This window comes from Pelmatolapia mariae, linkage group LG18 (assembly GCF_036321145.2).
Source record: "Pelmatolapia mariae isolate MD_Pm_ZW linkage group LG18, Pm_UMD_F_2, whole genome shotgun sequence".
In the NCBI taxonomy this organism is placed as follows: domain Eukaryota; kingdom Metazoa; phylum Chordata; class Actinopteri; order Cichliformes; family Cichlidae; genus Pelmatolapia; species Pelmatolapia mariae.
Genome location: NC_086243.1, coordinates 27,266,924 through 27,279,423, shown reverse-complemented (window position 1 = coordinate 27,279,423; position 12,500 = coordinate 27,266,924). Strand labels below are relative to the sequence as shown.

At 39.3% G+C, this 12,500-nt stretch overlaps 1 protein-coding gene across 1 annotated transcript in view; it reads left to right on the top strand.

Moving 5' to 3' along the window:
* The window catches only part of lig1 (ligase I, DNA, ATP-dependent), a 64,488-nt gene that overhangs the window by 13,832 nt on the left and 38,156 nt on the right, over positions 1 to 12,500 (top strand). Inside the window, exons 7-14 of the mRNA XM_063462694.1 lie at positions 115 to 223; positions 3,328 to 3,414; positions 4,858 to 4,914; positions 5,983 to 6,041; positions 8,449 to 8,562; positions 8,717 to 8,883; positions 9,279 to 9,355; positions 10,372 to 10,463. Of these exons, the coding sequence (XP_063318764.1) occupies positions 115 to 223; positions 3,328 to 3,414; positions 4,858 to 4,914; positions 5,983 to 6,041; positions 8,449 to 8,562; positions 8,717 to 8,883; positions 9,279 to 9,355; positions 10,372 to 10,463 (762 nt within the window). The remainder of the gene's footprint in view (positions 1 to 114; positions 224 to 3,327; positions 3,415 to 4,857; positions 4,915 to 5,982; positions 6,042 to 8,448; positions 8,563 to 8,716; positions 8,884 to 9,278; positions 9,356 to 10,371; positions 10,464 to 12,500) is intronic.

Sequence of the window (12,500 nt, the reverse complement as noted above, 5' to 3'; positions counted from 1 at the left end):
AAACAGCATGTGAATGTGCTGTGCTTTTATCAGTTTGGAGAACAAGGTAAAATAAGTCTCCACTTCAACCCCTGCATCACCCTCACCTTGTCTTTTATTTATTTCCTTCGATAGCTCCCAGAAAAGCAGCAGTGAAGACGGAGAAGCCGGAGAAGAATGAGGGGGAAAAAAAGACGAGTCCAGAGAGGAAGAGGTCAGAGGAGGAGCGTAAAGACACGAAAGGGTAAGACAGGCGCAACAGGAGGTTACAGGTAGCTCAGGCTTGATAAGCCTGCCACCTTGCTTGCCTGTTTGTTATCTTGCTGGAACACTAAACTTATCCACATGTCGGCCTGTTCAGCTGAGCTTCACCCCTGACCTCTTCTTACTAAAGTGTAAACTGTATGTGCATGTGGGGAAAAGAAGAAGGATCAAAATTTAGTGACAAGGTGTAGAAGAGCAGACGGAGAGCAGCTACTGAGAATTATTTCCATTATATTCTTCAGTGACTACCTAATCATTTTATTATGTTGATTGATGGTAGCTGCCAGAGAGGTTATATTTTATTGATTCAAACTAGGCACTCACACTGCAAAGAAACACCGAATTCAGTTCCTTTTTCAGTTTTGTAAAGATATAGTTCAGGCATCTACAAAAATGATGAAAAAGAGAGAAATGCATGGTTACTTTGAGCTTTGAAAGAATAAATGTAGAAAAAAGATGGCTGTGAAGGCACAGCTGGGTGGGTGGATGAGAAATACTGTCTGCTTTTGAGCAGTCTCTATCAAGACTTGTAGCCAAAACAGGTGAAATGATGCTGTCATTACATTTTGTTGGCGTTAACTAATAGTGATCTGCAGTAAATGCGAAAAATCCAATAGTATATGACATTGATACCTTAAAAAGTGAATCAAACCAAGGTTATATTCTTGCACTCATCACTACAGCGATGTGCTTGTTTTGTTTAGGAATGTTCCTGATGATTAATTGTCAATTAAGCGAGAGGAAAAAAAGGGAAAAAAGCGATTGACTGGGTGATTATTCTAGTCCTAAAAATAACAAACAAATAAAAAAAAGAGTAATAGGATTAGCAAAATAGATTAAAATCTGTCAGTGTATATTTATAAATGAGTGCGCTTTCTATTCTACAGATTTCTATTCAAGGCTCAGGAGGCGTGGATGAGTGGGCGTTATCAAGCTTTTTCTTTAAATACGTATAAATGTTTTATCTAAGTAGTCCCAATTATTTCAAACAGTTGCTGTCGTGTTGAGCCACTTTCAGTCTGTGAAATGCTGACTTATATAAATTTGCCAGTGAATATTAACACCAGCACCGATGTTTCATTACAGTACAGTTGTACCTTTTAGTCTACAGTTGAAAAACATGCTTAAGAGTGCACCACCTCTTCAATATTAAACAGGCTGTGTCATCAGGTTCTGCTGTCCTCTTTCCTCTTCCTTCCTGATTTAAAGAGACTCGCTCGTGTGAAGAGGAGGAGGGCCTGGCTGGTTGCAGCTACTTGGTCTCAACTATAATTATGCAGAGCTCTTCAGTGTAGAGCACACAAGTGTTGGGGGTGAAGAGGGGAGCAGATTTTGCTGCACACAAGGATAACGAACACTATCATCATCATCGCAAATAAACTGTAGTCCAGAGTCTGTTAGTCAGCTGCGACGTGTGTGTGTGTGTGTGTCTGCCCCTCCTTCATGTAAACAGACAGTGATACAGAGTGCAAAAGAGAAGCAAAACTCATCATTGAGACTGGGCTTAAATGGGGTTCCTAATGCAGTGTGTGCTCTGCATTATTTAACGTAATTTCTTCCTGATGTTCCATTACCAGAACTATAACTGTTCTCCAGTGACTGCCTTTCTCTTATTTTCTGTCTCTTCCTCTAGTTTCTATATATTCCTTGTGATTCTATATATATTTCTCCTGTTTATTTATTACTGCTGTCTTACTATTTATATTTTATACCTGGTGTGGAGCTCCCATAATTTCGTTGTACATGTACAATGACAATAAAGGGCTATTCTATTCTATCCTACAAAGAATGTGATTTATTAGCCAGCAATACTCCATGCGTCCTTACCAAAGCCCATAAAGCCTGGGAGCAGTCAGTAAGGTGAACTCAAAGCAGCCTTTTGCATTTCTGACTCGATACCGATGCCTTTGATTTCGAGATCTGCCCATTCTGATTTCTGATCCAGTGTCAGTGTTAAATAATAAACACTGTCAGGAGTTAAGAGAGCAGAAATCTTTCTTTATGTGTAAAACAGCATCAGGCAAGACTGGAACATTGTTTTCTTATTTTTGTGAAATGAAATGTGACAAATAAACGTACCCAAGATACATATTTACCAAACCGCTATCTTGTATAGTGTAATAATACATGACAACAGGACCAACGCAGGCGTTAGTTGTTTAATTTATTTGCCTTTGTTTCATTTCAGCTCGGTGTGAGAGTCATTAGGCTGCTCCATACTGCTATTATTTACAACCTTTACAGTTGTGCTAATTTCTCCTTTTCCTGCACCTCCTACAACGAGCAAACACCGTATAGCTCAGGCATGCACTCCGTACTGCTGGAAATCAATCGGTTTCTCTTTATTATGATTGCTTTTGCAATTATTCAGTCTCCCTTACAGAAGGCAATGCATTTACCACATGTAAATAAGCCAGCAGCAAATTACTGCTTTGTCATTTTGAGGTCATGTTAACTATTCAAGATCCAAACTATTTTTGGCTGTGGAAAGCAGGGAATGCATTTTTCATCTTCCTAACTATTTATTTTTTTTATCACTACCTTGTGTGTGACACTCTGGGAATGACAGGTATTGCACACAAAAGAAAGTTCACAGCGTTAGTTTATCTCTGTGTAATGAATTCAGACAATGATATTTTGTTTGAGGAAAAGAAACTCAACATCTTGTATGTTACTGCAGTAAAAGAGAGATGGTTTAAACTTGTAAACCATCCCAGTGTTTTTTTTGTTTTGTTTTTGTTTTTTGGAAGCAATAACTGCTGACAATGGAAACACTTTTCTATTTAATATGCAGAACTTTTTCTGTTTTTTTTTTTTATATCTACTTGCACGTTCAGTTTGGATAAACTTTGCAATAGTTCAGCTTCTTTCTTTGTGAGCTAACCAGAAAAACTACTAGAATATCTTCCAAAATATTCGTCACATTTTTAAAGTGTTTCATTGTTATGATAATTGTGTGCGTGACTCTCTGCCTACAAAGGAATCTGAGTTGGCACCAGTGACTGTAACAGCTGTTGCGATCATTTAGTTGGACACAAATGTGCTCTTTCATTTTATCTTTTAAAATTTGTGTTATTTCCTCAGTGAGGCAACCTCAGGACAAACAGACTATGATCCATCGAGACCAAACTATCATCCCGTGGACAACGCTTGTTGGGAACAGGGCCAGAAGTAAGTCACCTATCTGCTGCAAAAATAGGAACCCAAATTCTCTGATTAAATGTCTTGATTGAAATTCATATGCATCTTTAACTGTTTCCAGCGTGCATCAGTTATTGGCACCTCTCAGACATATTTTATCACTGCTTCTGTATACTGCTTTTCCCTGTTTCAAAATGTCTCCAAAATAATATAATTTCTTCACAGGGTGGATAGCCTCTCTATCCACCCACCAAATCCAGTCGCTTGGACATCAGACATTAAAATATAAAGAAGAAAGACAGAAGGAGGAGGGGAGCATGTGGGATGATCAACTAGCTTTGCATAAGGCAGAAATTATGAGAATTTTATGTGAAGGATCATTGGAAAAACAGCCGTTATTTTAACTAGGCAGCTGCCTATTTTTTCCCTTTACTGGAGAATTTGTGTAATCCTAAAGTAAATACAGAAATCACAGCTTGCCTATGTGCCTAGACTTATTTAAACAAGATGCCCTGAGATTGATTATCATGAATTATGCCAAGCAGGGTAATAATAAAGCTTGGGAGTGCAATGTGGACAGGAACTATAGTCAAACGTCAACCTGTCTCTTTCTCTGCTGATTATTTGCTTTTACTCCCCACTTCTGGCTGTCAAATAAAAGACAAAGCTAATCTACTCACTAAACAGGCAAGATTTGGGATGCAACATTTTCACTCAACAGTGATTAGAGTCATCACACTGTTGGTGGGGGTTTTTTTTCTCTCCCTTCTTCCCTCTGAGCCAAACTGAAGTGAACACCAGCCTGTTTGTTTTTCTGTGAAGATCTGCGAGTTATTTATAAGGGGAAAAAACTGAAGGAATGAAAACCTTCAGGCCAGGGAAGTGCTCTGACTTAGTAATGGGTAATCACAGGGAAATCATGGAATTTTATATCAAGGTCACGCTGTAAGGCATGCTGCTTATGTGCTCGGCTTATTCTCGGGTCGACTGCTGTACAGATTGTTTTAACCTGCTTTAAGCGGTGCGCAGGTGAAGTCTGCTGCTTCTTAAAGCTAAATATCAGCCTCTGAATTGAATTGTGTTCTTTTCTGAAATTGAATAAACAGTTTGAATGTCAGAGCTTCGCAGTAAGGATTAAAAACACATTAGGATATACTAGCTTTATATCCAGAATATATGCAAAAAATTATAAAGATAAAATTATATTTCTTTTTTAAAAACAAAATTGCACTTCCCACCATATTTCTCTGTCAAACTAATTGTAACGACACACTTTTCTCCACATGGCGTTGTCACCTTCGCCCTCCTTGCTGTCATTTTTGTGCGGTTTTTGATAACCTTGAATGAAAGCTTATTCTACTGTTGCATTAATTGCTAGTCGCTCTGAATAGCCGAGTCAGCTCAGCGCCGCGAGTGTGAAAATCTGTCAGTGTTGATGCTTTGCCTGCTAACTACGTGTTCATCACTCTCCAGAGTGCCCTACTTGGCAGTGGCTCGCACCTTTGAGAGGATTGAAGAGGACTCTGGCAGGTAAGACCTCCCAATGGGGGAAATTTTTCTTTTAAATGCCAGAATGAGTTGAACATCATTAGTAAGAAAATGATTGCAAGTCTTTCAAAGCACACACACGTACTGCAGAGTTTCTTTTTCTTCATAAAATTACCATTCAGGTTTCCTGCTGGGAATTTCTGGAACTAAATTAGTTAAGTGCTCGCCAGTCAGGAAAAGTGAAAAAATTTGAATAATTCACTGGTTTGTGTTGGGAACATGAAGAAATTTTAAAATGGGTCACCTTCTAGGATTGCTCAAATATATTGTAATGTGGAGTTATTACGCTCACTTCCAGCTGCATATTTTTATTCTTATGTTTTACTAAAGTAGTTAAAATAATCCTTATTTGCCTCATAACGAGCTGCGGTGCTGCTCCTCAGTTTGCGTTGTCTAAAACAAGCATTTTAGCCCCTCTCTTAAAGGCCACCCTTCATTTAAGCCTCCTTTCTTTTAATTGGCTGATTCTTGTAAACAGAAGGTTTGAACAGCAGGTTAGCAGGGCTTATGTGCTCATGCCTGATGTGAGCATATTGGCCGTCATACAAGAGTGGGGAAAAACAGTCTCAGCTTTTAGACGTCAGGCTGCTCAGAGGGATGGTCGCCTTTAATATGAAAGCCAGTATTGTAACTATACCTGACAGAATAGAAGTCAACTTTTCCCCACCTTAGTTTCCATCTTTTGTTTTGTAAACCTGGGTTGGTGTAAACCAGCTAAAAAAAAAACCCAACAAGAAATTGCATGTTATTTTTAGAAATCCTACATTTTAAATAATGATTTGTAACCTTTGTATCTTGCTGCTAGTTGAAAACATTTTTATCTTTGAAGGATATTGAATGACAAATCTCCTGGCAGTGACATATTATTATTATCTGAAACTGATGTATAGTGTTTCTTAAATGAACTCTTCATCTGCCTCCCAAGCCCCTATTTCCGATTAAAACCTCCAGACTAATCTCATTTCCCACCTACCAGTATTTACAGGATGGCCTTAAAATTCGTTTAACTCGTCTTTCCTGTCTAAAAGCAATCCTGTTGTCATTTCCTAGGCTGAGAAACATCGAGACACTGTCAAACCTGTTTCGCTCTGTGCTGCTGCTCTCCCCAGGTAAATGCTATTTTATCTCTGCCATAATGCATGCTGATGTAGCTATACAGGCAGCTGGCTGCCAGCCGCTCTATCAAGGAGATGATGATGACGCCAGGTTGCACATAAAAGTGGGAGGACGTCAGCCGATGTGTGTATGAGAATGTGGGAATCTGATGGTGTTTGTGTGTGTTGTTCTGCCTGTGTTTCATTGTGTATATAATTGTTTGTGTCAGGCCTCAGCAATACAGTCATACAGCAATACAAAAGCTGCAGGCATTAAATGAGCTGAGGTAGCTAATTAGCCTACTGTTCTGCTGACCGCTTTTGTCCAAATAGAAACAATTCAATGAGCTCGGATGGGGAAAAGTTTGCGATTACATGCAATCTTTTTGTGACACTAGAGCAATTAAATGTCATAGGTTGGTGAAAATCACAAATTTGTTGCTGTCTGTGCACACAGAAATTAATATTTAGAGTCCATCTAGAGCAGTGGTTCTTAACCTTGTTGGAGGTACCGAACCCCACCAGTTTCATATGCGCATTCACTGAACCCCTCTTTCGTGAAAAATAAAATATGATTTTTTTTCAAATTCAAAACATAGAGTTGTTTTCTACTGGTGCAGAAAATGAGCTGTGCATGTCACGGCAGAGGCTCTGCCGAATCCCTGAGACCGACTCACCGAACCCCTAGGGTTCGATCGAACCCAGGTTAAGAACCACTGATCTAGAGCCTCAGAAATTTAAAACAAAAATTCTGAAATTCCTCCACACATAGAGATGCTTAGGGATATAACCAGCATACAACTAGTTGGCAACCAGTTGAGTCAAGCTCCTTACTGAAGGAGTTGGGCTGACTGGCGCAGGCTCAGATTCATTGGAATATATTGGCAATTTATCTGCATTTATAAATTGGGATCGCAGTTATTTGCAAACATTTACCAGTTTGTCTGTGAGTGATTGCCGTCAGTCTGTGTCGGACTACAGTTGTTTGGAAACAGGTGGCCTCTGACCAGGCAACTTGTGCAAGCAATTGCAATTGAAAGTGGTTTGCGAGAAGTTAGTCACTGCAACTATTAGGAATTGGTTAAATTTAAATTGCAAGAGAGAGATTCGCATAGATAAATAAAGAGAGAGAGAGAAATATAGATAGATATAGAAATATGAATAGATAGATACATAGATATTTTTACTTTAGTGTGACTGAGCCATTAGTGGTTATGGTAGGCGTAATTAGTCACACTTGTATGCTAGGGTTTTTTTTGCCTATGAATGAGCCTTTATGATTACATAAAGTAGAAGCAGTGAGTCTCTGCACTTTTCTCTTATTTTCTTATTTTAGTAAACAAGAAATTCCTGTATGCTGAAAAAAACCTGTTAAATGTGATTCAGTGCTCTCTCAGTGGTGCAGCCTGAAAGCATGTCTCTCTCTCTCTCTCTTCTCTCATCCATTATGTGTGTGTAGATCTAGATCTGCAGTATGTAGCTCTGCTGTTGTGTCTGTCCCAGAAAAGTAGGGTTACAACTGGTGGAGTGCACTATATTAACCCCTTAAGCCCTAAGCTGTTGTTTGAAACTTCTACCTGGAATCTTTATCCTTCTTTTGCCAAATTAAATCAGTAAAAGCCACAAAGATATTAAAAAATTCATGACTTTTGGCCTTTGTGGGCGAAACACATTTCAGAGAACTTTGGCTTGTTCTGTGAAGAATGACTTAAAAAACTCTTAGTATTGAGAAATTTTCTGCCACCTAATGTACACTGTAAATAAGAGAATTTTTAAAAAAAGCAAAACAATTACACATATCAGTGATGCTAATATTACTAAAAACTTTCAGCTGCGAGTCTACCAAGTTTGATGCCCGATAAATGAACCACAAGAAATTCTACATCCAGTCTAGTCATGCCAGTAGTTGGTGGAAACTCCATCCAGGGAATTTGTCATACTTGCCAACCCTTAAAAAAATAAAAAAAGATACCTGATACATTTTTATAACAAATACAGCCAGCACCCAGAACAGGGGACTCTGGGGAAGAAGGGAAGATTGCTGGTTGAAGCCAAAGCTGCCACAGCCAACAACTTTTCTGGTGGAAACCCCTTAGTCTTGTGTTGCCTGTCTGTATGTATTTGAATGTGATTTTGTGGGTGTTCATTTGTGCGTCAAGAGTTTTGAGTGCCCACATTTGTGCTGCCTGCTGTTGTCTCAGAGTGTGGTTGTGTATTTGAGTCGCTGCTTGAGTGTGTCTATCCATGCGCCTGAGTTTGTGTGTCTGTATGTGGGTTTACTGTTGGCTTGAAGTGCCATTTTTGGTGGTATCTGTTTTTATTTGTGTGTATGTGCTTCTCTTTGCAGACTTGTCTGGAGGTGTTTGTGTGCGCTGCTGTGTTTGGAGTATAATAAAGCCTTCATATGTGTTCTCTTTCCTAGATGACCTGCTCTGCTGCGTGTATCTGTGTCTGAACCAACTCGGTCCTGCCTATCTAGGGATGGAGCTTGGTGTTGGCGAGACGGTGCTGATGAAAGCTGTTGCTCAAGCCACTGGTAATAAGCGCGCACACACACGAACATGTGGAAGCACTCTGCTGCACCCAAACACTTGCTTGTGCATTCCCAGCCTAACTGCTGATGCCACCCTTCTCTGAAGCTCATCAGCCAGCGAGGCTGCTGCTATTTACCGTTTCACTCTTGTTTCCAGGGCGACAATTGGACAAAATCAAAGCAGAGGCACAGGAGAAAGGAGATTTGGGCCTAGTGGCCGAGAGCTCCCGTAGCAACCAGCGCATGATGTTTCAGCCGGCCAGTCTGACAGCAGGGGGCGTGTTCAGGAAATTGAAGGAAATTGCCAGCATGAGTGGGAACTCGGTGAGCCACAGAATAACATTTTCATTAGAGGAAAGCAGTCTTGGGAAAATATTGTTTTCGCTCTATTTGCCTCTCAGTATTGAGGTCATGGATGGGAAAAAAGAAAGGAAATGTTAATGTGACTGTGTATCGAACAAGAAATTAATAGTTTATTTGTCTACTTCTGAGGGGCAAGGTTAATTTTCCACCATTTGAATAAGTTGTTACCTGCGTTGATTCTCTTGTACAATTAGTTGCTTTTCCCTTCATGGTTGCTGCTCGGTCATTTTTTTATTTTTATTTTTTTCCTCTGTGTTGAACATGGAGTTTGTACTTGCTGGTGACCTCAGTCTTTTTGCATTCTGTCTCTTCTCGCTCTTCTTCTGTGAATCTCAATTTCCTCCCGCCTGCCTCAGGCCATGAATAAGAAAATCGACATCATCAAAGGCCTCTTTGTGGCATGCCGCTTTTCAGAGGCCCGCTACATAGTCAGGTAAAATAAGACTCTCTCTCACACACATGCACAGACAGCCTTGGCTGCACGTGTGACCACAGGCATACATGGGCGTCTGCACATTTATAGACGCAGAAATGCATAATAACTCCATAACCCTCTGTGTATATGTTGGAAGTGTTTAGCCATGTATATAAAAGATGAATGTAGCCTTGGAGTCTGAAAAATACTGCAGAAGCAGAAATCTCTTAGACCTGCATCCTTTCTAATGGTTGCAAAAAGGAGCTTTTAGCAATATTGCCCTAATTCTCTCTCAATCACTAGATCCTATCTACAGTAAAGCAGAGTGTGACTGTATGGTTATGGCAAAAAACCATCACAATCAACATCCATTAGTGTTATTATTAAGTAAAATCTTGGATTATTTAACTTGATTATTCATAAACAAGAATTTTCCTTTAACATTACATCCTTTAGTATTATAACTGAATATAAAGCACATAGGGAAAATAAATGGGGGCTTGGGAACTTCCATCTTGCAATATCTTTATGTGCAGACAGTAAAAAGAGGAGTAGGGGTGGGAGGACTTGATAGCACAGTTAGGGCAAAGGTGAGTAGGCAATCAAGTGACCTCTTAGTGGTGTGCTGCCAAAAGCCAACCGGGTGAGAAACCTGCCACTGGTTCACCTACAGAAAGATTCTTCTAGATGGAGCTTGTTGACCAACGCGTTTCTTGATCCAGGTGAACAGACAAAATTGTAACTGCCTTTTTTTTTGATAATTTGAAATATTTAAGTTTGCAGTATGTCTGGCTTTCTCAGTCAGGTTCACTGCTAACTCCTGAGGTCTGGTGAAAATAGAAAAAGGGGAAAAAAAACTCAAGTCAAGGCTGCAAACCATTTTATGGGTATCCTTTATATTTTATTATTATGTTCTATTTTCAATCTCTGCTTGCAGGTGTTGTTCAAGGTAGCTAGGTACAAATAACTGACTTGACTTGGTGCAAATAGGTGTGTCTTCTGACTGCTGTTGAACTTTTGGTTCTGATGGACAGGTCTCTGGCTGGGAAGCTGAGGATTGGTCTTGCTGAGCAAAGTGTGCTGTCTGCACTGAGCCAAGCTGTCTGCCTGACCCCACCTGGACAAGGTAATTTTAAAGGAAAAGTTCTTTTTTTGTTGTTGTTTTTTTAAACAGCAGCCAGGTTTCCATAAGTATATGAAAGAAGAAGAAAGAAAGCTTTTTTTCTGTTTAAATCATTCCTGCTGTGAGCACTCACCATGAAAAGATCCTTTCCTAGTGAACTTTTGGTTTAAGTGGCTGCCAAACCTTGTACAGACTTTTCGAAATCAGAACTTCTCTTACTCCGTCTCTGCATCTCACCTGAATCCAGCTGTTTTACAGTCAGTGTTAGTGGGTTTGTGGTGGTGGCTTGAAATCTCTTGCATACTCTGACATTTTACAATTCAGTGCCTTCCCTCCCTCTGTCCTTCCCTTCCTTCCCTCTATTGACACTTAATAAAAATTTAAAGACATCCATGTTTTACTTTCGTTCTGGGTTATGCTAATATTTGGCATTAAATTTTAATTTTATTTTATTTTACTAATTGGTCATATGAGTTTTTCAAATCCTATTTTTTTCTTGCTCTTTTGCACATATTCAGAGGTTTCTTGCCCTATGATGTGTACAGAGCTTTGGTTAACTGGTTGTTTTAATTTATAAATGAATTTGTTACATAGCTGAGTACCGTCTGATGTAAATCATCACTCTTTACGTTACACCAAATTCAAGAAAAGGAGAGAAGGGAGGTTAACAGTGAAAGGACTAAATATTGAAATGATTTCTACTTGATTTGCGAAACCAAACGAGTTTACTGTGCCACACTGTTGGGGCTAATAGAATCCCGATTGCCAGTCCTTGTCAGATTGTTCAGTATCAAGCTGCAGGCTTTTCAGTTTGTGCAGCAAATGATTTGGGAGTTGTTGCACTGCTACTAAACTAGGGGGGAAAAAGAATAAGATATGAAGTATGTCATCCCTCTGTGCCTTACTTGCATTTTGAAAGCTTTAGGCATAGTTCATAATAAACTTCTCTGCACTGAAAAAACAAAACAAAACACAGATTGGGAGGTGGAGGAGGAGATTATGGATGGATCAAAGCACAATCAAATTGGTAGATGTGTCTTACACTGTGATCAAGTACATGTTTCCACCAACGATAAGCTGTTGTTGAGCCATTTCTTCTCCCGTCCCTTTCAAGAACCAGCCAACATTTCGGCAGATTTGGGAACCAGTCGTTAAATAGCATTATGTAGCAGAACTTAAGTGATTTTAGTGGGAAGAAGATCACGGCAGGCGGATTCTGGGGGTTGAATCTGCAAATCATTTGATATTTTTGTTGTGGTAGCTTCTTAAATCCACTGATGTACACAATTCCAACTTTTGGCCCGGTAGTTTTGGGAATTTGCAAAAGGGCTTAGTTCTGATTGTTTGAGTCTCATGCGAACTTCAGATCAATGTATATTTCAAATTCATATATTTTCTCACACGGTGAACTTTGCATACTTGAAATGGTTAAAATAATTAGATTTCTGGTGGTATGATCCAATTATTCTTTGTAAAAGTTGAATCTGAATCCTAACTTGGAGGTGACAACGATGGAGGAGGAGGTGGAGTGTTAGAGCAAGTAATGATGTGCTTTATTTTTAGGCTAGTCATTAAATCAGCGTTAAAATATTCTTCACATGAATTAGAGCAGTCATAGATCAGCTTCAGCTTGAAAGAGCAGTGTACATCATCCATGGATGGGAACAGGTTTGATATGTAATTTGATATATTTAACAAGCTTTCTGACCTGATCTGTTGCTAAATTCATCTCTTTACGAAGAAAGTTTTGACTGCCTCGCTTTACCACCTACTTTCAGCACTGCTCTTACTAACACTAGACTTATTAAAATGCGTTGCTTAGTCACGACTGGAGGTGTGCTTTAATAAGAGTCAATTAGACCAGAGGCTCATAGGGGAAATTTGCATTGATCTGTGGCCTGGTCTGGAAATGTTTTTCTTAACATTTTTATTTATTTATTTAGCCATTATTTAATCAGGCAGGTCAACTCAGAGCAAATTATTTGTTGGGCTGAAGAGGATCATGGTGATGAATAATTTAACTTAATAAATTATGATTCA